Source organism: Neospora caninum, chromosome IX, assembly GCF_000208865.1.
Source record: "Neospora caninum Liverpool complete genome, chromosome IX".
Classification (NCBI taxonomy): domain Eukaryota; phylum Apicomplexa; class Conoidasida; order Eucoccidiorida; family Sarcocystidae; genus Neospora; species Neospora caninum.
In genome coordinates, this window is record NC_018390.1 from 676632 (window position 1) to 700525 (window position 23894).

General features: G+C 52.4%; 5 protein-coding genes across 5 annotated transcripts; 2 read left to right on the forward strand and 3 right to left on the reverse strand.

Moving 5' to 3' along the window:
- Positions 1-2397: 2397 nt before the first annotated feature.
- On the forward strand, positions 2398-6612 carry NCLIV_039240 (putative integral membrane protein; the record flags this gene model as incomplete). The annotated part of the gene is made up of 7 exons (XM_003880833.1): positions 2398-2522; positions 3030-3139; positions 3538-3718; positions 4319-4515; positions 5117-5277; positions 5826-5927; positions 6580-6612. 7 exons carry the CDS (start codon positions 2398-2400, stop codon positions 6610-6612), a joined length of 909 nt encoding a protein of 302 aa, XP_003880882.1.
- A 2013-nt stretch (positions 6613-8625) lies between these two features.
- On the reverse strand, positions 8626-10020 carry NCLIV_039250 (conserved hypothetical protein; the record flags this gene model as incomplete). The annotated part of the gene is made up of 1 exon (XM_003880834.1): positions 8626-10020. One exon carries the CDS (start codon positions 10018-10020, stop codon positions 8626-8628), a length of 1395 nt encoding a protein of 464 aa, XP_003880883.1.
- Positions 10021-10355: 335 nt separating this feature from the next.
- NCLIV_039260 (putative protein kinase (incomplete catalytic triad)) lies at positions 10356-14085 on the reverse strand (the record flags this gene model as incomplete). Its single annotated transcript, XM_003880835.1, has 6 exons — positions 10356-10391; positions 10938-11047; positions 11159-11363; positions 11473-13305; positions 13413-13574; positions 14068-14085. 6 exons carry the CDS (start codon positions 14083-14085, stop codon positions 10356-10358), a joined length of 2364 nt encoding a protein of 787 aa, XP_003880884.1.
- Positions 14086-15627: 1542 nt separating this feature from the next.
- NCLIV_039270 (putative plasmodium falciparum CPW-WPC domain-containing protein) lies at positions 15628-17599 on the forward strand (the record flags this gene model as incomplete). The annotated part of the gene is made up of 9 exons (XM_003880836.1): positions 15628-15937; positions 15999-16051; positions 16107-16154; positions 16209-16223; positions 16278-17043; positions 17103-17207; positions 17266-17346; positions 17405-17433; positions 17492-17599. 9 exons carry the CDS (start codon positions 15628-15630, stop codon positions 17597-17599), a joined length of 1515 nt encoding a protein of 504 aa, XP_003880885.1.
- A 1042-nt stretch (positions 17600-18641) lies between these two features.
- Positions 18642-20857, reverse strand: NCLIV_039280 (isocitrate dehydrogenase-like protein, related; the record flags this gene model as incomplete). Its single annotated transcript, XM_003880837.1, has 6 exons — positions 18642-19161; positions 19258-19506; positions 19652-19785; positions 19884-19978; positions 20119-20284; positions 20762-20857. The coding sequence occupies 6 exons, from the start codon at positions 20855-20857 to the stop codon at positions 18642-18644; spliced, it is 1260 nt and encodes a 419-aa protein (XP_003880886.1).
- Positions 20858-23894: the final 3037 nt, after the last annotated feature.

Sequence of the window (23894 nt, forward strand, 5' to 3'; positions counted from 1 at the left end):
GCACCTTTACACCGAAGAAAGGCGCGCTTTGTGAGGATGGTTCTTGCGGGAACGAAGGGAACTGGTATACGCTTGAGCATCCGAGGAGAGTAGATTTCTCTTACCGAATGCTGGGTGGCCGAGAACGAGTCCCCTTGGGCAGCAGACTGGGACAACGCGGTCTAGATGTTCAGTCAAGCGCAGCCAGCAATCGTGAGACACGGCAAGCATTGGACGCCCCGGTGATCACCAACCGGCACAAAAAAGGACCATACGCTTACGCAGGGGCGTGGCGCCGTTCAAGGCAACAGCTTCTTTGGCCCCTCCGTGGTTTGACTTTTTCGTAATTCCTTAGTACGTAGCGTCTGGCCATTTGGGAACTTCCAACGCATGGACGTTTATGACAGAGATGCCTCAACGCTCGTCCGTGTTGAGAATTTACACACGATAGGCTCGACCTGGCAGGTGCTCTCTTCATCTGATGGTTCCTGTCTCCGCTCGACCGTCGTTCCGTTCTTGGAGCGCGAAATGGCCCTTGCACAAGAAACAAGTACGGCCAGGAGAACAGGCAGGACCTACCAAGGCATGAAAATGTGTTTGCGTGTCTACCGAGGAGCCCAATGCACTCATTTTTTCTGTGCGCATCGCCCTTCCGTTTGAGTGTACCAGACGACACTGTTGATTTCTAAAGAGCGGATGGCTCAAGTGGCAACACAAAGCAACATGGCCTTAAAGTCTGAGCGCCCTAAAGCTGGAGTCCGATAGTTGTTTGGCTTCCCTTGGGAAAACCGCAAGGCAAGAAGCCGCCAGAGGAGGGATCTGGAACTATAACTTTTTTGAGGACGTTTCCAGGAGCCCGCACCGGTGTGCATCGCTCCGTGTCCCATTGTAACGGATGGTCTCCATCGTGATAGCGACACACAGCGCTATTCGGTTTTGGTGGCACTGTATACCCACGTCTCGTACACATTCGCAGAGCGTTGTGAAACGAGAACGGTGCGCCGTCTCGGGTCTGATGTAGAACGGGGGAATTTAAGGCGGTCGCTTGAAACAGAGCATTCTGGTGCACAGTTGAACACAACCCACACCTGAGGATATTGAAGGCATCCCTACGCCCAATCCGTTTTTTGCCTTTCCAAAACAAACACGGAGCCTTAAAATCTCCCCCTGTCTCGGATGCAGGCACCCGTGCCAGGCAGTTCCCTTCCGGGACACGCCCGGATCTCTCTCCACGAATGCCGCAGTCCGAACTTGAGACCGTTTCTCAGCCTGAGCGTCTTTAGCTGCACACACATCCGTTCCTCTTTTCTGCCTGCTCTGTACCACAACGGAGACTGAAACCAAAGGGTTGTTTCCATGGGGCGCCGCCGCCGCTGTAGCATGCAACAGCAATGTAAATTCCAAGACCGCTCCCCTCTCCACACAGCTGGGCTGTGCTTTCCGTGCATGCAGCTCACTCACCGCCTCCGTTCCACGCCGTGAGTGCAGTTCCAGTAATTGCCAAGGGGACACGTCTCTATCCTAGACACTGCATCCGCTTGTCGTTTCAAAGGAAGCTCTCTACAGCGCCTGAAAAAGGAAATCCAACTCTTTTAAGGGGGGCTGACTGTGCTGCGGTTCGATAGGAAAACGATCGGTGGTCGCCGCATGCGCCATACCAATGTTGAGTGCGTCGATGAGACGTGGACTCTCTGCACTCGAAGTCGACCACACAGTCGTGCTTGCGTTGACGTTTTAGTTCTCTTTTCCTTTCAGAGTGACCTCTGAATTCCAAGAGTGCCAGCGCCTTGTGTCTCTCTCTTTATTTCATCCCGTGTCTCTCTTAGATCGCGTTTGAAGATCTGAATTCCCATACCATTTTCGCGGACGACGCTCCTCAAACCTCTTGACCGCGAACAGGTGTGCGCTTGGTGGCAGTTGCGGTTTTGTTTGAAGTGCATGGTGCTTGCGGATCTGTGCTAAAGGGGTGTGAAGGTGGTCTCTCTGTGCGCTTGTCGTAGACACCAATCCATTCAATTTTCGCCCCGTTCTCCACGAAAACCCGTAATTCCTTGCCATATTGATACGCTTCCCATGCAAACGCTAATTAGCTTCCTATATTGTGCGCCTGGTAAGCTCTCCCGGACCGCGACACGGTCCATGCAGTCATCGCCGCCCGACTTTCTGGAAACCCCGCCTAGCAAGAGGGGAGGGGCGTTGAGCTGAAAACAGGCATATCCGGTGTGCGTACACAGACACACACTCGTATTTTTGTGTGAGATTGGATAGCGGGTGCTTGCATTTAACTGGACGGACAAGGCGCAGCTTTTTCTTCCATACCCGGTCTCGCGGCGGAGCTACGGTCCCTGTCGCCTCCACAAGCTTGAGATCGCGTGCGTTACAAGGCACACAACATCCAAATTTGTGGAACAAGGAACGATGCCAGCAGGCGGGGCGGGACACGCCGGAGGGAACATTGTTCCCGATGGCCGAACACTGGTGAACTGCAGAGACCTCAACAAGGCACGCGATGCATACCAACTGAGAGACATCGAAGCAACGCGGTAAGCCCACCTGCTCGTGCTTTCTCGGGTCCCTGGGATACTTCACCACGAGGCAACCACGCTTCCACCAGTAGGCGCACGAAAACCAGCTGGAAGAGAAGACACAACACGGAAGCGACAGTGATTAGTGAAGCCTACTTTGTTCCCGTAACCACACAGGCGTTTCAGTGCGTCCCTCTCCCGGAGTTTCAGTTCCCAGACGTGCGGCGCGAGGGACAGGGAGGAGGGATTCGAAGCGAGCGGCAATGGGAAAGGACAATCGCCCATTCGGTGGATGCTCACGTGTCCTCGAAACCGTCACACCTGACGTTTTGCTCACGTTTCTCAGATTCTCCGGTGTGGAGTTTCACGGGCGCGTGCCATAACACATTTCATGCGATGGTCCAGGTGGAGTCGGTGGCAGGTTTGTTCCCACTGGAGTAAGCCAAAGTGTGCGGTCGCCAGGAAGGCCCGTGGTGGTGACCCAGCAAAGCACACACCGGAGACCGCCTTTTTGTTCTTACTCAGGGCAGCCCATAGCCTCGATCTTTACCGAGAACTGGCGGGCGATCACAAAGAGAGTCACACGAACACCTCGTCGGATTACGTGAAGGCGGTCGTCTTTGGAGGCCTCGACGGTAGGTGACGACACGCGCGTTCTGTAGCAGAGATGAAAAGCGAAGCGCCCGGACACAGACGACAAGGAAGATCGAAGGAAAATGCTCAAGGACTCGTCTCAGAGCCAATGCCTAGAACCCCAGTGTCCTGCAAAGACCGCCAAGAGCTTTTCTGTGTGGTCGGCACCTGGAGAGTGTCCACTGTAACGCGGATTTTCGGACTGCCGGCGTTTCTTCGTGTCGCTTTTTTCCTACTTCTCTGTTGGTATATTCGACAACAGGACGTTAACGCGCCGAAGCCTCTTCCCCGCTGTATCCAGTACATTCATTGTCTTCGCTTCTACGGCACCCCGGCGCGTGTACCGGTGACATGAAGAACTTGTTTGCCGCGTCCCTCTTGCACATTCTTTCTGCTTCAGGCATTGTCACCATCTTCGCGATTGTTGCCGGATGCGTTGGAGCGGATCTGAGCTGCTCTCAGGTCCTCATGGTCGGTCTTGGGAATCTCCTGGCGGATGCCATCTCCATGGGCTTCGGGGAGTACGTCAGTGCCGCAGCCGAGAAGGATTTCGTGGAAGCGGAGAAGCAGAGAGAAGAATGGTAGGCGCGTGGTTGAATGTGCCGAGGAAACGTCTGCCGGTGTCCCACCCGCACATGACCGCAGACTAAGTGCAGACAGGTCACATTCGGGGCCATTAACTGGAAAAATATGCCGACTTACCGCGCCCAGCCCTCGATGGGGGCAATTGCCACTGCCTTAATCGTTCGTACACTGCCGCCTGAACAGTGGTGAGGCTCCACGTTAAGCCCACGCGTGGGTCTGTGTTTCCGACGAGAGGATTTCAACACGCTTCACGGCCTCCAAGCAGCCTACAGTATCCGCGTTTAGTCAGAATGCGTTCGCCCCCCCCCCCCCCCCCCAAAATGGCCGTTCTTCTTGGCGACGTGAATAACCGAGTGACCGCATTGGCGTATGCAGGCGTGCCTTTGCAACGCTCTACAGCTTTATGTTCCGTGGAGACCACAAGCGACTGCGGAACAATACTTTTTTTAGCCCTCTTTCTGCGCGCTCGCTTTGCTCCAAGGAAATCTGAACTGCCACTGTCGTGCGTGCAATGCCATCGTCACGGCGTCCACGGCGGCATTCGTTATTTCGTTGAAACGTGCATGTACATCGGGCTGCTGGATCGCGTTGTTCAGGGAAGTTGAGAACTGCCCCGAGGAGGAGAAGAGAGAGATGGTGGAAATCTATACAGAGAAGTATGGCTTCTCAAGGGCGGACGCGCAGTCAATGGTTGATATAACTTTTAAATATAAAAAGTTCTTCGTGCAGCATATGATGGTCGAGGAGCTTGGCCTTATGTACGGATTTGATGAGCCCACCCCAATTAAGAGAGGTACGTCGCATGCCAAGCTGACTGCTTCACTCTGACGGGCGCAGGCGCGGCCGACGGCTGGAACAGGTGTCGGTGAGCATACCCGGAATGGTGTCTACCCTTGCATGTGTAAATGTGGCCAACTAAGCTTATATTTAAATCCCTTTCTTACTTCACAGAATAGAGAAAGAGTAGAGTCTCGATTCAGTTTCTGCTTGTGAACTGTCGCTTTTCTGACGGACCCGGAGAGCCCGAGGGCCCGTGGCTTTTTTGTGCGACTTCCAACGTCGTTCCTTTGTCTTGCACCGTTTCTGCGTAACTATATATAGCTGGCGCTTATTCACGTCAGAATGGAGGATGTGCTGAGAGGCGTTCTGCTCTGCCATTGAGGAGCTTGAAGTTGCGCTTCATTTGGACGGGAGGCTCCTCTTCGTTAAGGCCGGAGGGTGGGATAATGTGTGTAATAAAGGCTGTCGGCGTCCCAAGTGTGTAACTGTCTAGAGGGCCACTCTCCCACAACATTGGGTAGACATGATAGTGGGAACGGCGGTTCTTCATTCAACGAGGGGCGACTTCCTGATCCATTCAATATGAAGTGGTTTGCCACCGATTTCTTTCACAGGCTTGGTCATGTTCACCGCCTTCTGCTTTTTTGGGCTTCTTCCCCTGGCGGGCTTCATTGGCTGGGTTGCCGCTTTCGGACTGGGAGCTGAGGCAGATATGGCCTTTCTCATGGCCTGCGTGGTGTCCATCTTGACTCTATTCGTCCTTGGATTTTCAAAGGTCCGTTCGCAGCTGAGTGGTTAGACAGTTCCTTTCCACAAGCCAGACATGGTTTGCTCGTAAAAGTAATCGCGCTAGCATGCCGCCCGTTGTTTTTTGATTTGCTGGTTGGCCAGGGGGAATGGAAAACGCAGGAGTGAGGAGCGATTGTCTGCTCACGCTGAGGCGAAGTCTGGGTCAAAATCCTCAAAATTTGAACGTGAATGCGGAATCGTACCTTTGGGTCCACGGCTCGTGTCGCGGTGGCGAGGGGGATTTACTCGTCAATTGGGGCGGTTTCAGTGTTGGCTGTGGTCGAAGTAGAACATTGCGTTTTAGTCACACAAACGCTTCAGGAGTCTGTACCGTTTTTAGTTTGTCCATCGTACTGTCTCCTTGGTCTTGTGTTAGTGGACCCGCTTCGGTCTTGGTGTCTGTTTAGTGCTAAGATCCAGCTGTACCAATCGTTTTTCTTCAACATCATCTCGTGCCTCTACCAGGAATACGGATGCCACCTGAATTAGAGTGTCACTCCGCCAGTCTGTCTGTTTCCATTGGTGCGATTATAGGGGAAGTTCGTGGGACAGAATCCAACTAAATCCGCCTGTCTGATGGCGCTGAATGGAAGTTGCGCCGGCACAGTGGCTTACGGCGTCGGCAGTTTGCTGCAGGTAAGCAAGAGAAACTTCTTTTGGGCCGACTTTAAGCATTAATATATGCCAAAGAGGCAGGCACGCCTTGCAGTTGGGTGTCAGTGCAAATGAGCGAGAGGAACGCATCCAAATGACGTTTCTTGACCACATCAGGCGGCCCGTGGTTGCGTAGGTACTGAGCGATTGCGTTCACGTTTCGTATCATTGTACATGAAATGTTTCGTAGCGCTTACAGAACCTTCCAATGATGCTGATTGGCGCAACAACCTGTGGTAGAGCCTCACGATGATACGTATGGTGTCAGCAAACCCAAGGAGCCGGTGGCGACTGTGGGTTCAGCGCCTCTTTCAGAGGAGCGCTGATACATACTGTTCATTGTGAGAGACATTTGCTGTCGTCGTTGGGTGGAAAAGCTGTACCAAGATGCCTGTCCCCGCTTGAGTGGAAATCATGCTATTCGTGGCACACCGACGACTCTCGCCCTTGCTGCCTGCCCAGAGCTCAATTAGGGTTACGCTGAACTGTGGTATGCACGGAAGAAAAACAGCAACAGTCGTGTCTGGTGTGCGCGCAAAGGTCCCGCTGAGTCCGAAACAGACATCACCTCTCTTGCGTTGTCCCAGTGTATTCCTCGCTCCTGAATTGCCGCTGCGCCGTGTTGTGCGTGCAGCTTGCGGTCGGCGCAAACATGTCTTCCGGTTAGGATGGATGCAAAGCAACTCGGGGTTGGCCGATGGAAGCGCCACATCCTCGGACAAGCGGACATACAAATCTGTGGAGATCCGCGAGCACCGTTCGAGCTAAACTGACAGACACATATGACTCCACTGTCGGTTTTTCTTCGCCACGATTCGGCGCGTTTGACGTCACTCTTCCGGCAGAACCTCAACGTAGTGCTAGTGTATGGGCTATCAAAGACTGAATCTAAGGACACGGTCCAGTGTTTGCCCGAGTGCGGGCGGATGTTGTGAAAAATTCTTTTTACGGTCGATGAAGGGGAAGTCCCACAGCCCTATGGGACGAAGGACATTGACAATTCGTGTTACGACACGGATGCGACAGAGGGTATTTTTACGGATGCCCAAATTTGTTTAATGCAGCTATGAGCCGATCGAAGCGTGACAGATGGGCTATTTAGACCCTTTGCTATCAATCGATAATCTATACGTCAGGTGTCTCTGCGCGTTCTGTTGCAAGGCGTGGCGGGAGCTGCTTAGGACCCGGAGCGTCATAACCGCACCACGCGCCGTTTTGTTTCATACTGGTTGCTGCCGCTCCTCGTGAAAAAAATGGCACCTGTAAATAATTCTCCTATATGCCATTGTCGGCCATTCGGTACCAAGCAGGTTCCGGGCCTTCCGGTCTCCGCGACAGCAAAGCATGGGGCGTGTTTCGGTGTTTGTGGCGCTTGTGGGATCTGTAGAAACCATCTGCTTGTTTGATCGCTTGGACCAGGCAACGGGGAAGCCTTTTGTGTTGTGCATCTTCTTCTCAGTTCCGTGTTCAGCAAAGCAGCCGAGGTCGATTCATCGTGGTTTTTGCGTCGTGAGTGAAACGCTAAAACTCGCGTCGCGTTGTGAAGGCAATCTAGGCAGCATCGAGGGTTTTCCCTCGCAAGTTCACTAACTGCCAAATCGGAAACTGACACCTGTTACCGACATACTTCACGGGGGCTCTTTTCATTGTGTTGTGAATCTTCATTTTAGCGACGACAGAACTTACCTACATCAGGCCATGCCGGAATGCGGCAGCATAGTATTTTGCGTAGCATCGACGTGGGCTTGTAATGCGCGTCCACATGCCATTGAGACCACGCCGGCGAGACGGATGGTCACCTGTTGGATCACGAGCACTGTTACAGATAGTGACTCGTTGTTGAATCCAGAGTGACGAATCTTCCGTGTAATGAGTCGCGTATGCTTGGCGGCACTCGTTATTCCTCGAGTCCCCTTCAGGAACACAATCCACTCCGTTGTATGCGTCTTACCATTTGCCTTAGCTGCAGTTAGGGTATTTTCCCGTTATTTGCACGGCCAGGCGGTCGTATACTAACAAAGTCGCGCACTCGCTTTCGTCCTTCCGTGACAATGTCTGCCGTGTAGATTGAAAAATTATTTCGGCGTTTCCGCGCAACCCACGGTGCTGTTGGAGTGCCCCCGAAAGGCTACTGGAGTGGATCATCATGATTCTGTCGCCTTTTCGCGTTGCATTTGACCTTCAGAATCAGGTGTTTGATGCGGGGTTTTCGCGGGGGCAGGAAAAGTGTGGGTGAGTAACGTTTTCCAAGACGACGAAGAAGCCAACAACAGTGCGCTCACATGGAGGCAGCATTCTTCTGGGACGACGCCGGCCCAAAAAGAGCACAGTGTTTTCGCCAACTGTTGAGGAAGCACGAAAATGGCATCTTGACAAAGCGCAGTGAATGGGGGCTTATACGTGGCGCCAGAACCCGTGTCATCACCGAAAAGAACTAGACAGGGGATAAGACGGCGCGTAGCGCACCTGCTACTTCAATGCCAAAAGCGCAACCTTAGGGCACATAAGCTCCGTAACGAAAGCAAACTACACAGCATCGAACTGAACAAAGAAGAAACAACATTTGTAACCACCGTGGCTCTTTTTCCTTCACAGGGGGTTTGGCGCGTGTACTGCGGGGAGCCCTCGACTTCGGTGTTCTCAATACTTGCTAAATGTCATTGGCGTGTCAGCCGACATCTTATTGAACGACACACGCATTCGGAGCTGGTGTGAAAGCACTGGATGATGAAGGTGGGACGACTGTTGCGCCTGGTGGTCGAGCATTAGAGTCGGTGGCTGACACTCCAGGGGACGTCGTGACATCAGCAGACTTGTTTGACTGCTGGTCCCTTGGCGGTCCCCCCCGATGCTCAAGCTGAGGGGCGAGTACTTCTTGCTGATTGGCCCTATCGGTTGTTCCTTGCTTCAATATGCCGCCGCAGTCTCGGTGTGGCTGCGGGTTTATACTTGTGGCAAGGTTAGGCCGCTGAGCTGGCTCAGCAGCACTGATGCGTTTAGTCGCGCTTCTCAACTTTCCTGCAGGATCGGTGTACTCATCGTTATTAGAAGGTTGTTTTCCTGCTGCGCTCTGACACGATCCGTTGTTGCGGTCTGAGCGCGTCAGAGGCTTCTGGCCCGATTTCAGTCCGCGAGACGGGACTTTGGTTGCCGAACCACAGCTAACTTTCATCTGCCTGTGAACATCTTTCGGAGCCTCGGATCCTTTTCTCTTGTCGTGCCCAGAATGCTCGTGGGCGCTCTTGCCTCCACACTCCAAAGAGGATAACCTCCAGCTGAGGCCAGCAGTTGTGGGGTCCAGGTCAGCCTCGCGGATGCTGCTCTTCTGGAAAGAATCTATTTGCATCTGTCGAACCTGCATATCCGTAGCCTGTAGGTCCAGATCAGCTGATATCTTGCTAGGCTGACCTGCGAGAGCGAGTCCAACCGGAGCAGCCACACATGACTCACTGGTGGCCGGTTCATATGTAAACTGAGTTTCCATCCCCTGCGACGTATTGCACCGATCCCCCTTATCGACCGGGGAGGAAGCTGCCACATTGATTTCGTGTGCTGTCCATATTTTTGCTTGATTACTCGGTTGCATGGTTCTTGCTGCATTCATGAGTGCCTGCACTTGCGGGATCATAGTGGGATCAAGTTTCTTTGATGGCGCAGAAGAGCCCACGGGAGTCCCGAGGTTCTTTGAACTGTTCGCGGGACGATCCACGGGAACTGAAGAGGTAGGAGAAAAACCTTGCGGGTAATTGCTACGCCGACTCAGGGAACTCGGAACCCCAGCGCCATCAGTTGTTGATACGAACCGCGGAAGTTGCGTGGGTAGCACATGCGAGGAAACGGGAGGTGGCGGAGGCGGGGGTCTCTGGCAGTCCTTGTTTTGCGAATGGTGAGTTTCCGAGCTGAAACTGCAATCACAAGAGCCTCCGGGCGCCGTTACAGGAGCTGGAGATGCTGGAACTCCCATGGGATACGTGGGAACAGAAGCAGGAGAAGACGCCGGATGTGAGCCGCTCGGCGGCGCTCCAAGCAATCCTTGGTGTCCCTGAGGAGCATGATTCCGTATCGCATGCTTCATCTCTTCAGCAAACGTCTCAGATTGAGAAGTCCCGGGCAGCGGTGCACAGCCAGAAGCTCGTCTACATGCCTGTGGCTCAGCCGCGGACCCTTCGCCTAGGAACTGTTTGACGTAGGTTGAGTTGCGAGATATTACGAAATCGCCAGGGTTCTCCGGGATGCGAGGAAACAGCAGGAGCCTGACAGCTTTAAGGAAAGCCGAGGGGTGAAGCAAGATTGCGGACGAGACGAGAGACCGGCGCTCTTGTACCGGCAGCCTAGTATCGGCGGATAAAAGAGCCAGAAACAACAAGAAGGATACGCTGCTCTCCCCACGAAGAGACGAAATGAGGAGAGTTAGACACGACGGAGACGTGAGATAAGATAGCAGTACTGAAAACAAGGGAGATGCGGTGGACGCGAGCGACGCTATCCAAGAAATGGGGTCGGAGAGGGCAAGCACCATATGCGACTCGGGGGTTGTCTGAAGAGCAAAAGAACGCATCAAAGGGTAGCGATTTCATCGTGGGTATAAGTCAAGATAATCGCAAACGGTAACTAGTAGGACACCGTCGTAGCTATCAAGGCCGAGGCGCCGTCAGTTTCCTATTACGTGTCAATGGCCCCGCAGTTTTCCTTCTCACCTCAACAGAAACCTGGAACGCCTTCAGAAAGTGTTCAGTTTCCCCCATCTTCCAGAATGCAGCATGACAAAGTGCTTGCGAGAGACTTGTGCGCTTGTCAGGTTCTGACTCGAGTAGCCCGTCTATCAGGTCGTAAAGGAGTGGAGACTCCCGTGTCTGCACACAGAAAATTCCGCGTTTAGATGACAGCTTCCGCCGTGACATCGAGGGCAGGCGCGTCAGGAGACACCGGATTGAGCTACTGGAGTAGTCAGCAACCTGATGTCGTTCCCGGATGTACGACCATTTCGGTTACCTTCTCGAGGTTGACCTTCCTGTCCTCTAGGATATGTGTTATTATCGACCGATCGCTGGTGTCGCCATACGGATGAAGGCCACCGCTGATGATATAAAAGAGTGTAGCGCCTGCGTATCACATGCCAAAGTTACAGTGAGGACATGGCATGTGGCCTCTTCTACCTAGAGGAAAGTCACCCTCTCGGGACACTCGAGATAACAAACCTCTGAGTACCATACCTGTGGACCACGCATCGGCCTTTTGCAGGAAGCTGGAGGGCCATTTCAGACTGTTTGCCAGCACAGAAAAGCTCACACCCTTGCGGTTTTCTGGTGGCAGCGCCTCATATTGGTCGATGAGTGCACTAATTTGCTGCGCTATGTGCATGAGCGATCGGATGAACTCGGGTGCAAGCCACGCCGCCTCTTGCGGAGAATTGAGGATCTGTGGCACAGAGACGCAAGGCGACAGAAAGTAGGCAGGTCGATACAATTTAGTGCGGTGACCCTTACTGTCCTCAGTCGCGGCAATGTTTGACTCACACAGCGCTTACCCAGTGAATGAGCTCCTTCGCGTTTTTCGCGCCCTGGACGCCAGCATGAAGCAAATCAAAGATACTAAGGTAACGAATTTTCCCCGCACAGTCGCCAACTTTAAGCTCGAAATTTTCAGTAAGCATGATATTGCCAGGGTGAATGCGCATGTGTGCAGAATGCCCGTACTGCTGGATTTTCAAGACTCCCGACAGCAAATGAGAAAGCATTTCAGTCATTCCCTGCGGCGGAAGAGGCTCTTGGAGGCAACGTTCACCTAGATCACTGATGGCGATCATGTCTGCCAGGCACCCCTCACATTTTTCTAAAACAAGCATCAAAGACATGCCTTCGTCGTCGTCATTGTGCATGCAGTAGACTCCCTTGGTGTTTACAATTAGAGGATCGTGGACATGGGCAAACTGCTCCAGCTCCGCAAACGAATCTCGCATCCGGCTTGTGACCACAACTGGGACCTGCTTTATCGCCACAGTCTCCCGCGGTTGCTTATTCGATCCGAGAAGGACCCCCGTAAACACCAGAACACTAGGGTCATCTCTGCTTTGCCCAATAGGTTCACTCCAGTAGTATATATTATCTGCCAGCTGTTTAAGGCTTCCAGACTGGCCCTGGTTGCTCGACACGAAAAACGCTGGCGTTCGGCTGGTGATTCGGTCACCACTCCCAGACCGTCGGGGAGATTCCTTGTCGTCGTACCCCGCTGGCTTTACGTCAGCTTCAAAAGCGCATCGATCGAGCGGTTCCGCTGAGCTTTGACCAGTTGCCGTGGTGACCATCTTTTCGTGAGTCTCATGCTCTGAGTCGCAGTCAAGAGACTTTCCCACGGGTCGCGGTATCGTGAGAGCTGACGACACAACCAAGGGGCGGCAGGAAGCGCGTCCAAAGACGGTGCTTTGAGGCAAAAACCCTGGCGGACTGCCAGCACATCCCTCTGCAGGACTGCTTATTTCCTGTGATCCTTGCTGTGGAGCCAATATTGCGCTTCTCTCGGCCGTCACTTGTGGCTGCACAACGCAGGATATTACAAACGGTGTTGCGGCGGTCGGGCTTCTGGTTGCATCGCTGATTGTGCTGAGAGCCGAGGTCGGCAGCAGTAGGAGCTTCTCCGTGTGTAGTGAACCTAGGCATCCAGCCCCTCTGTGGAGGTCTTTCTCCAAATCCATGCAGTTTGTTGCACAGTCTTGGCTCGACTGCTTGCCCGCGTACACGCGTGGAGATGCAGTAAGCTGCGGGATGCCGCAGCTGGTGCCCTGGCTTGGTCGGCGCGGGAATTGCTTGCCTGGATTCCCCAGGATGCTCCCTCCATTGTTTGCTGTGGCGGTCACATGGTTGTCCTTGGCCAGAGATCGTTGGCCGGGGTGTTTCAGAGGAACGGAACCCAGGAGATGCGCCCCGTTCTTCCGAGACGCTGCAACTGCAGGCCCACCAGAAATATCACGCGCATGAAGGTTCTGCTCCTTTTGTTCCAAAGCGGGTTCACCACTTCGTTTGTGCTCCTGCGCATGTGCAGATGTGGACGCTTCTGCTGCCGAGTGGCCGATGTTTTGCTCCCGCCACTGGACTCGTGACTCTCCACAGTTCTTTAGTTGCGACGTCTGACTGGCGAGAGGGGTACCGTCTTCGACTCTCGCACTATTTGACGGGGAGTGGGTGTCCGAAAGAACGGACTGAGGGGTATGTGAAGATATGAAGTCGGTGTGAGGGTGACGTGTGCGGTTGGAGTTTGCCAACGATTCCGTAGTTGTTCCAAATTGGTGCGAATGTCCGGGGCCGACGGAGTCCATGATGGCCAGAAATCTCGCCCTGAGGCGAGGATGGGGCTTGTCCGACGGCTGTGCCAGTCAACATAAACAGGAAATAGTCAAAATCGGCTCACTGACTCTTCCAAGGAATACGCGTCAACGTGTGTGTGTAGCAAAATGATGAAAATCACTCCTACCAGGTATATATCCGGGCAGAGAGCATCCTGATCTTCGTAGGAGCCGAACACCTTGGATGGCGGATAAAACAAATCAGCTGGTCGAAGCTCGCTCAACGCGTGGGCAAAGGGACAGTAGTACCGGTCGCACCAGGCGTTACTTTGAAATTGTTTGCACATGATCTGAGGAAATACGGACAAATAACTGGAAAAATGTTTGGGGTCTTTCTGGCCGGAGGGAGAGAATGTGGGTGACAGCGAGTTGGGAAATTCTTACCGTTTTATACATCTTTGGATGGTACACTTGTTCCTCCTTCGTATGCGCAAACTTGCAGTTGCGTTTCTGCTTGCAACTCGACTTCGCAATAGTTCGTCCTCGTCCATCTTTGACGAATTGAAGGTCATGACAGAGCTCCGGACAGTAGTTATACTTCCAAGGCGGCCGTCGGGTCCACCTTAAGTCATGGCTATACTGACATCTGCAACGAGGGGCCAGCATAGAGCCGCAAACAGAGGTGTGCTCCAGCAAATGGTACTGAAACCTAGTCCGTATACTTGCTCAAGCCTCGTCACAAGCCTATAAACCTCCTTTCTCCAATACCATATTTGGTGGACTGTAGAAAGGGAGTTATAGTTATTTAACTACCGAATGCCACTATCAACCCACAATTCTCACCTGTCCGCAAACTCGCATCGGCCCTGCTTTACGTAGCGCTCGCAAATTTTTGTCCGGAATTTGTACAAGTTCTCGTCGTCAAGTGTAGGTGGAAGAGCCATCGTCAAAGCAGAGGTGAATAACAATTGGAGGGGGGCACGAGACTGCAATTGATGAAAACCTGAATCTTGACTCTGCTGCTATGAAAAACCAGGTGTGAGCGCATGTGTCTCAAGACACAACACGTGCGTACTGTCAGACAGCGAGGGACTGTACCTCATTCAAGCTGTGCAGTCCCGAGTGCGGCAGGCAGAGTACAATAGAGCGCTGGACACTGAGGAACAGAAGGTTTAGACCGCGACAGTCGGTATCCTGACGTGATTGATTACTCGACAGACTGCCCGAACAGACAAATGACAAACAAAAGCATGCGGCACAGCGTCGGCCGCTCTAGGTAGAAGCCAGGCCGAACGGCATCTACTCGCGGGTGCCTCGCTGCTACAAAAGCAATCCTAATTTTTTGCTTGACGAAAACGGAAGCGTTGGGAAAACACTACTCACATGCTGAGGAAGCAGCTTCAGCGCGGTCACGGAAAAGGGGCTAAACTAAAATGAAGGACAGAAGGACTTCAATCGTGTAAAAGTAGAAGGTCTTCTTTCTCGTAACGCGTCAGTGCATAGCAATTCCTGACATGCGACCCTGCATGAGGTTCGTGAACGGGGAGCCTCCTGGTGAGCAACTGACACAGAGTTGGTCAGCCATGGCGAAAGTAGGGTTGAGTGTTGAAATAAGCCCCCCCTTATTAGTACGCCGCGCGGTCGAAGTCATTATAGCGGCGCGGCGGCAGGACGCGTATATCAATTTCGTGCCATTTTTACCAGTATACTGAGGTTGGTTTAACAGTTTGCTGAGGTGTCCTTGTAGAATATCATGCTTTCAATGTGGTGTCACTGGTAGTAGACCCCAACGCTGTTCTTCCATCGCTGCCGAAAGAGGACACCTCCGCCGTTAAAAATTCAACTGATTCGAATGCTTTCCATCTGAGGTCTGATCTGCGGAGACGGCTGCGGGATCTGGGCAAAGGCAACTGATCTCAACGTTAGCAGGACTAACACACAAGAGAGCATCCCGAAGCATGATGGCGATTGAAGAAAACGGGTGCTATCCGTTCTGCTGCGACAAGAGCTGTATTATCACAGACGGGGTTATACCTCATCACAAATCGTCAACACCTCGAGGCCTCACTCGATTAGTTCAGCGAGATCTTTGTTCTGAGTTCTAGGTGGGCGTCTACGAACTGGACACTGGCTCACAAGGTTACAAGCAGGTTTGCCGTACCACACCCCCCCCCCCCCCACGAACATCGAGAGTACCGCGGTTTCAGAAACCCAGCAGGAACCGAGCTGTAGCTACTCCCCGCGGGAACTTGATCCTCTCCACACTGCCGCTGGTTAGTGCCAATGTACTCTCGTGAAGGGGGACAAAGCGACGTTATGGCGTGGCTCTGTGTGTTGATTTTCTCTCTTGCTGTCTCGAAAGGGGCAGCTTTGCACTGGCGACGTGCCTATGGCCCACAACCAATGTCGTTCCCCTTCCCTGTGCCGCAGCCGGGTCTAACGGCCCCCGAACTCATAGAACCACAGTCGCCGCGCATGAGCCGGCAGATTGTGGAAGCGACAAAAGAAGATAATGCCAATCGTGCTGAGATAGAACTGGAAGCAGCGGCTGACGAAGCAACAGGCAAGCTTCAGGAAGCTCTCGATATTGGCGAACCACCGCACAGCCCCGAAGAAAAGGAAACGAAAGCTCGAGAGAAAAGCGGATTCCTAACCAACATCTTAGAAAAAGCGGCTCAGGCGTTCTCGTCATCTAGTCTGACTCAACTAGAAGGTGCGTTTTGCTCCAGTATTTCTGCGATTCTGTCACTTGATAAAACTCTCGTTCCCCGTAGGAGGAGAAGAAGTCCGGCAGTTTCAGAGGGGCGTTATTGCAGCGCTGGAAAAGGTAAAGACTGCTACCACGGAAGACGATTGAACAAAGCGAAGTAGTCAGTGTTCAGCAAACGCTTCCGTCGCCAATGACGAAAGCAGACTTCGATGAGCTGGAAGTGAGCCTTTGATCCTTCGTCAAGCGAGGCTACCAACCCAGCCATGCATTACAGGAAGCCGCAGCACCGGTAGGTCCAGACTCCTCAGCTTACCAGTGAACAGCCACGTTAACAGGACTTCAGAAGCTGGTACCCGAGTGCGTTCGAGATTACTCTCTTCAGTGCCCTGAAGCCTTCAGGTCCGACGGGGCGAATTGCGTTGCGTTGGATTCGTACAAAGGGCCATGCGCGAAAATACAAACAGATCTGCACAAGCTCACGGAAGATCAGAAGGTGGCCTGGTCGGATATTTGCCAGGCCAGCTTCCCGTGCTTGCCCGATAGTTGCCCCGTTGGCTCCAACTATAAAAGGCAATGTCCTGTGGGATGGAAGTTAGATGCCGATGGAAGCTGCCGAAGCGCTTCGGGCAAGCCTCCGTGCGACAACAAAATCCGGGGGGACTCATCCGCTGAGGAGAAAGCAAACTTCGAGTCAACTTGCCACGTGCGTTGGCCTTGCCTTCCCCGTAGGTGCTCCAAGGATTACAGCACCGCGTGCCCGGAAGGTTGGCATCAGTCGTCCAACCGTATGTGTTCGCCTCCGCCGCTCTACAAAGGTCCCTGCAACCAAGCTGTTGACATGAGTGGATACGTTGGAAGGAGCGATTTGAAGGCATCTTTTGAGAAGAGGTGTCTGGCCACCTGGCCGTGCAATTGGGCCGTGGCTACTCGTCAAAGAGATTACGAAGCACCTTGTCCCCTGTCCTGGATTCGCTTGACTGACAGGACTTGCGAGGCACCACCGGACTTCCAACCATCGGCGGACTGTCCTCGTCGAATAAATTCTGCAATGTCCGCATCTGAGAAAGCATCGTTAGCAGTTGAATGTGATGTAGATTTCCCTTTCGCGGGTTAGTTCCTTTGCTGCTTGTGTGAGTCGATCCCTACAGACGTGGCGACATGACCTCAGAACGTGGACAGTGCCCGCGAGATTTCTCTTCCAGGTGTCCGATCGACTGGGTTGACGTAGGAGACGGACACAATTGTCGGGCTCCTGAAGACTACATGGGAAACTGTAAGGGAAAGTGTTCGATTCTGAGGTGGAATACCAAGCTCATTTGTGTGGACTCTAGGCGATCGAGTGCTAAACTTTGGCAGGATGAGCGACAGTCAGAAGGTCGATAAGATGGCTGTATGCACAGTTGACTGGCCTTGTGGGTGATTTTAGCTCATCTGCGACTGGAAGGAAAATCACAGTCTGCTTTGATTCAGGCGTCGGCGAATGGACTCGGGGAGCTACGGTAAGGAAGTGCTCACATCGTGAACCAACACAGACGATTCAAATTCTCATATGTGCAGTTGGTTCACTTCTCAACGACAACGAAATCCCCCTCGCCCCCATCTACTGCAGAGCCGAACGGCGCCCTCAACGAAAGTGGTGTTGTGGAAACTCCCCTCACGCAGTAACTGACCAGATCGGTTAGCTGGCAGGAGCGGATGGATCCGTTCATAAATAATGGAAAGCCTGGTCCATTTTGTCCCAGCTGAATCAAATTGTATCATCAATTGCATTAACCAGCAGGGGCAAGCTGCCAAACACTCGCTCTTTTTGTCCTTTCCGCAGTACTCAAAGATACCCCAGACAGCCGAGAACTCTTCAAGCGACAAGTACCATCGATAGCTGTCTAGTGTACACTTTCTCGAAAATGGAAGCGTGTTCTACCGATACTCTGCATCTAGCTCGGTCACCGAAACACTCCCCTGCAGCTGTCACAGTGCGGGCATGACCTATTTTGAAGAATGCATCACACACGCGATCACTGCTAGTTTTGCATCTGGATAACGTTGTGTTACACCCGTTATTATGTAGCAGTGCGCCAAAAACGAGCACCGAAAGTGGCGAGGAAGGATGACGTGTCCACTATCACTGCGGCATATATACTGAAGTTTAATGACTCCAACGCGTCCGGAAATCCGTGACTGTGCCACACTACTCGCTTCGATTGGCCCGTTTACCCAGGGGGGTGGTAGTGTACATAGATAATGAGCTTGGTTTTCTATATCTCAAGAGCGTGTCTTCAGTATCCTACGTACCATAATGTCCACGTTCCTTTGAAGTGAGTTATATCACAGACCTGCCGGTCTGCTGGAACATTTTACACGTAAGAAGATTATATAAAACAGGTTTTTCCATGACCAACTCGTCACGCGTTGGAGAGTGCCAAGAAAATTAGCGGCACCTGTTCACAACCCCAACACCATAGCGCTGGCTGTGTGCACAAGAACGCAGGAAGGTTCTGGGGGCTTTCTCACTTGGAGGAACGTTCCACTGGAGAAGGCCTTAGTCGAGTGTAAAAAAACCTGCCCAACCTTTGTGGTTGCGAAGATACCACTTGGACAGAAAAATAGCCAGAATGAGGAATGATGCGCTACGCCGCAAGGAAGCTGCCCGAGTATGAGGACCATGGTGCAGTTCGACGAGGAGCATGCTGCGCCCGAAGAGTCCGGCTTACGCTTTGGTTATGATTTGTCGTTCCACAAGTTTGCGCTCCGCCATGTGCGCTAGTTTTTCCATGAACTCATCTGTGCACAGGTAGTCCTGTTCAGTCAGGCTGTCTCCTTTTATGGCCAATGCCAAATCCTTCGTCATAAAGCCTGCCTCCACGGTCTCTACACAAGCCTCTTCCAAGGCTTGGGCAAATTCCTTAAGCTTCTGATTGTTGTCAAGTTTAGCTCGATGGCTAAGGCCTCGTGTCCACGCATAAATAGAGGCTATTGGATTTGTTGATGTCTTGATACCCTTTTGGTACTGTCGGTAGTGCCGCGTGACGGTGCCATGGGCTGCCTCTGCTTCAATTGTCTTACCGTCCGGACAGACGAGCACACTTGTCATCAAACCCAGACTTCCATATCCCTGGGCTACCACATCTGACTGAACATCTCCATCATAATTCTTGCACGCCCAAACAAAGCCGCCAGAGCTTTTGATCGCTTGGGCGACCATGTCATCGATCAGGCGGTGTTCGTACCTGCAGTGCCAACAAGAACAGTACAGCGAGTGGTACGTGTGAAAAGGGTGGCTTTCCTTCGCCCAAAAGGTGTCGGACAAAGCTATCGTGTCTTACCATAATCCAGCCTCCTCAAACTTCTGCTTGTACTCCTTCTCGTAAATTGCTTGAAAGATGTCCTTGAACCGTCCATCATATTTTTTGAGGACCGTATTTTTCGTACTCAAGTACAGAGGCATTTTCTGGTCCAGGGAGTACTGGAAACACGCGTGCGCAAACCCCGTGATACTTGCATCCGTGTTATACATTCCGAGGCCAACGCCGCCGCCTTTGAATTCGTATACTTCATGCACCTCCGGCTCAGATCTGCAGACACACGCAGTGCCTCACCCGCTTCCTTTACATAAAGAATCACCAAAGCAGGGACGAGCCTCAGATGCACTTGAAGTAGAGCATTTCCAGTAAGCCGCACGGACGCCGACTAACCCAACGTGCAATCCTCATGACCTACTTGTCAGCAGGTACGAAGCTCATCACGAACCGACCGGGTTTGTCCACAGTGAAATCAAGTGCTTTGTATTGGTCAGCGTGAGCATGGCGGCCGATGATGATAGGCTTCGTCCACGAAGGTACTAGGCGCGGGACCTGATAGACAGCAAAGACTTGAGTGTATCCGATGAATGCTTTGTTGACTCGCATATTTAAATGGGAGAGAGAAGCGATCGTGCCAAATTTGAACTTACGTTTTTAATTATAATTGGAGCTCGAAAAATGGTGCCGTCCAGTGTATTGCGGATTGTTGCATTTGGCGATTTCCACATTTTCTTGAGATTGAACTCTGTTGCAGGCCGAATCACAGTTGACAGGACTAGCAATACGCGAGTTGTCGCTGTGGCGCTCTTGTGCAGCTCATCACCCGGTCGTCACCTGCAGTCTAAAAGAGAGTACCTTGACCGTTCAATAGCTTCAGTATCTTACCCTTTACTCTCTGTTCATCTGGTGTGATGGTCGCGCACTTTACACCAACGCCATGGCGTTTGATGGCAAGGGCAGCATCTACCGTGACCTGGTCATCAGTCTTATCGCGATGTTCGATGCTCAGGTCGTAGTACATCAACGGAATATCAAGATAGGGCAAAATCAGCTGAAAGCAGAGGTTCATAACGTCGAAAACATGGCAACCTCTTTAAACGTGCTTAAAGAAGACTCTAAGCTAAGGTGCTTCACGACGTGACGGACTACGGAGAAGCCTGTCCTAGGCTAGGAGTTGGATAAAGCAACGACCAGTTCATACCATTCAGACGACTCTCCGGGCCGGCCTTAATACGCGGTTGAGAGACACACGAAACGTATTGCATAGCATAGGATCAAAGTGTACTAATAAGCTGTAGCGTGTCACTGTAAGGGGAGGCATATGGCAGAGGAACTGAAGCAGCGAGGGACCGCATAAAAACTTGTGTGACTGTCAAGAATACGCGAGCGCCTTGCCGCGGGTGTGGATGATAGAGTGAACTTCAGTCTGGCTTGCTGACCTTTTTCGGGAATTGCAGGCAAACGAATGCAGAAACATTGGACAGCGTGTCAACTTCTTGCCTGGATTTGTCTTTCCTCGCCCTCTTACCTTCTCCTTTATCATCGCCCAGATAACCCGGGCCATCTCATCCCCATCCATCTCCACCACGGGGTGCTCCACTTTGATTCGCTGGAACCCTGACATTTTGTTCAATGTTCCAGAACGGTTCAGTTTACTGAAGGGTTCCTCCTTTTCTACTTCCTTGGAGGGCGACGACAGACATCGCAATCCAGCCGCTGTTTCTGCGGACTCGCGGTGTCACACGCACAAAGTCAGCCAAAATAAAGGACGAGCTGAGGATACCGCAACACTGGGGCCGATCTGCTAACTGCACAGAGAGAGATTTGAGATCTTGCTAACCGTATTTGCTCTTTTTTACCGGTTGCTACACAAGGGTTTTTGGCCCGACGCCGGGGCACTGGGGCAACGAGGATTCAGCGTGGACGTCTCCAAGCAAGTTTGCTAGGCATGTGCGCGGAGGATCGCGGATAGGTATGTACGATGTGCAAGGAACACTCTCGTCCAAAAGGAGTGTTCGACGAGGGTTCAAAAGCGCCGCAGGCCTACCTTCGCTAGGAACCAGTGCCGGACTCCCAAACTCTTCACCACAGCGAAGGCCATACACGTCGATGTTCCGGCCTCCAAAAAGTGAAGAGAGGTAGCTCTTGACACATGATACCACGCTACGCCTGTGCCTCTTCAAAACGAGTGTTTTGCAGACAGTTTGGGGGTGGATGACGGCCGCCGGAAAACGGCAGCTTTCCGGGTAGCCGGGTTCGCGCAGCGATCTACGTAGATGGCCCGTGCCGTCTCTCTTCGGCGGCGCAGCTGCGCGACACGCGGTGTACCACGGTCGACTCTTGCAATTTCGGCGAAAAATTTCTGAGCAATTCGTACGCTCTCTAGTCAACACGGAGGAGAGGAGAATTGCAGCAGGTGTGCAGCAGTGAAAACCATGAAGCTGCAAAGCATTCGACGCATGCACGGCCAAGAAAAACGAGAAAAAAAGACAGAGAAGCGGGTACATGGTCCACGCAAAACAACAGCCAGACTACCTATTTTTTCTTGTGAGCACGGCCCTCGAATGTGAGGCCTAGCAATAAATACATCAGGCGACAACACACTGTAACCAGTCCGAGAAATCAATCGAAACGTCAAGACACAAGGTACTGACAGCCGCTGCCCTGTGTGGGCAGCCGAGAGAGCACACCACGATGTCGTCGGGCGGTGCCAAGTGCGTGTGCTACGGTATCCTGACGGGCTGACAGGACTCACAGACCTTCTGTTAGCATTCACCTGGCCACCATATCCAGACTCCTATTGCCATTGTCACTCTACTGATCCCATAAATGACCATATTTCATAGCATAACGTGGGGGCTCTGCGTGATCGGCAACATCGTCCCTAGGATCCGGCCTCCCGGTATATTGGTGCGGCCAAGTGATGATTAATGCCACCGTCGAACACCTGGTGCTTTCAAGGCTGTTACATATTTGTCATTCTCTTCGGCTTGATATAATGCATCTGCTGCTAGTGCGTGTTCCTTTGGTTCTCCCTCGTGGTGTAAAAAAATACACCTATACGGGGTGGCGTTGTCGTGATTATCCCGTGCTCGGGAAAGGCATGGTTGACTGTAGGATGCCTTCATTGTCTGGTGCTCTTAGTGATCACTACCTAAGGTGTAGAATGATGTGGATCTGGCATGCGCACATAATGTTGCCAGCCCCATGAAACTGAATCAGTATGCCGGGGACCACAATTCGACGGGGGCGTACACGGAGACCATACACACGACGTGCAGCCGGAGTTGCCCAACCACGGAGTCCAAGTTATTTGCTAAGCAGTACCACGGGAACTGTCTCCACCAAACGACCAGAAAACACTGTGAGATGCAAGCATTTCTATGACTGCTGGCGGCAGCGATGAACGCAAACAGATGTTTTAAGACTGTCACAAAGTCTTCACTTCTGTCAACGAGAATTTTGCGTGTCCCTCACAAGTGTACCGCCACACGTCAGGCCTTTTCGTTGGGGACAGCATCACAGCACCAAATCCTCAAAACGCCTTCAAGGGCGTAAACTGCGTTCCAGTGAGATTGACTGTCAAAACACGTTGATCACCCTGCAGATTCATTAGGGTTTCCTCCACTTCGCGGATGAAGACGGTGCAATCCGCGGCAGCAGGCACTCGGCACAGCCTCCCAGGGTTGCGTTGGTATCAACTCATTGGTACCTATGTGATCGTACAGACCGGTTAGTGTATTCGCATTGAAATTCGGTCGAGCCACTGAAGTGAGATTGAACAACCGTTGCTCGTCTTCAGACGTGCGGCATTACCATGGGGCAGATGGGCGACAGAAGCACAACAATGCATTCCCCTCAGATTTCATATCATCCTCGACATCGGATTTGCAGCACAGCTACTTACAGAATTCAGTCACCATCAACCAACTCATAGGTGAGGGCAACATGAGGTCCGTTTTATAACTGCCGAGTGTCTCGTGATACCAACCGCCATTAGCAAGAAGCTGAACGAGGTTTAAAAAAGGAAGCAGATGTGAGTAGGTTTCAAACGTGCAACAGGTTGTACGGTGTCCAGAACTGCAGAAGATATAAACCGGGAAAGACGTTGCTTCACACCGACGAAGGGATCGCCTGAAAGCTGAGAGTTATGCAGGAGCCGTAACTATAGTCAGGCTCCCAGACGCAAACAAATCTAGACCACTTCCAACGAGTGCGTTTTTCCGTTTGCCGGTACTGAGAAGGCGCGCGCATCTTCAAACGAACATACACACCTGGGAATCTTGATGGTGCTAGCGCCGTCGTGCATAACGCTTCACAGAGAACCAACGAATCTCGATATCGCACCACAGGCACTATTATGACCATCTGCAAGCGTTTATTTCAAAGCGTGGGCCATGCGATGAAGAGAAAACGCGCGGGCCGTTGCAGTTAGGGACGGCTTTGCTCTAGGCTACTAATACGACATCCTCTTCGGTTACAGTGTTACAAGGGTGCTTGCCGAGATCGTCATTTTGTTCTCCTGTGACACCCCGCAGAGTGCCAGAGTTGCAGAACGCCTTTACATGTCATACTGCAGCGTTTCGCTGGGGGAAGGGCGACAAGCAGCCCTAGGGGTATATATTAACTAGGCAAAATAGTCCACGATTGCAAGGATGGCC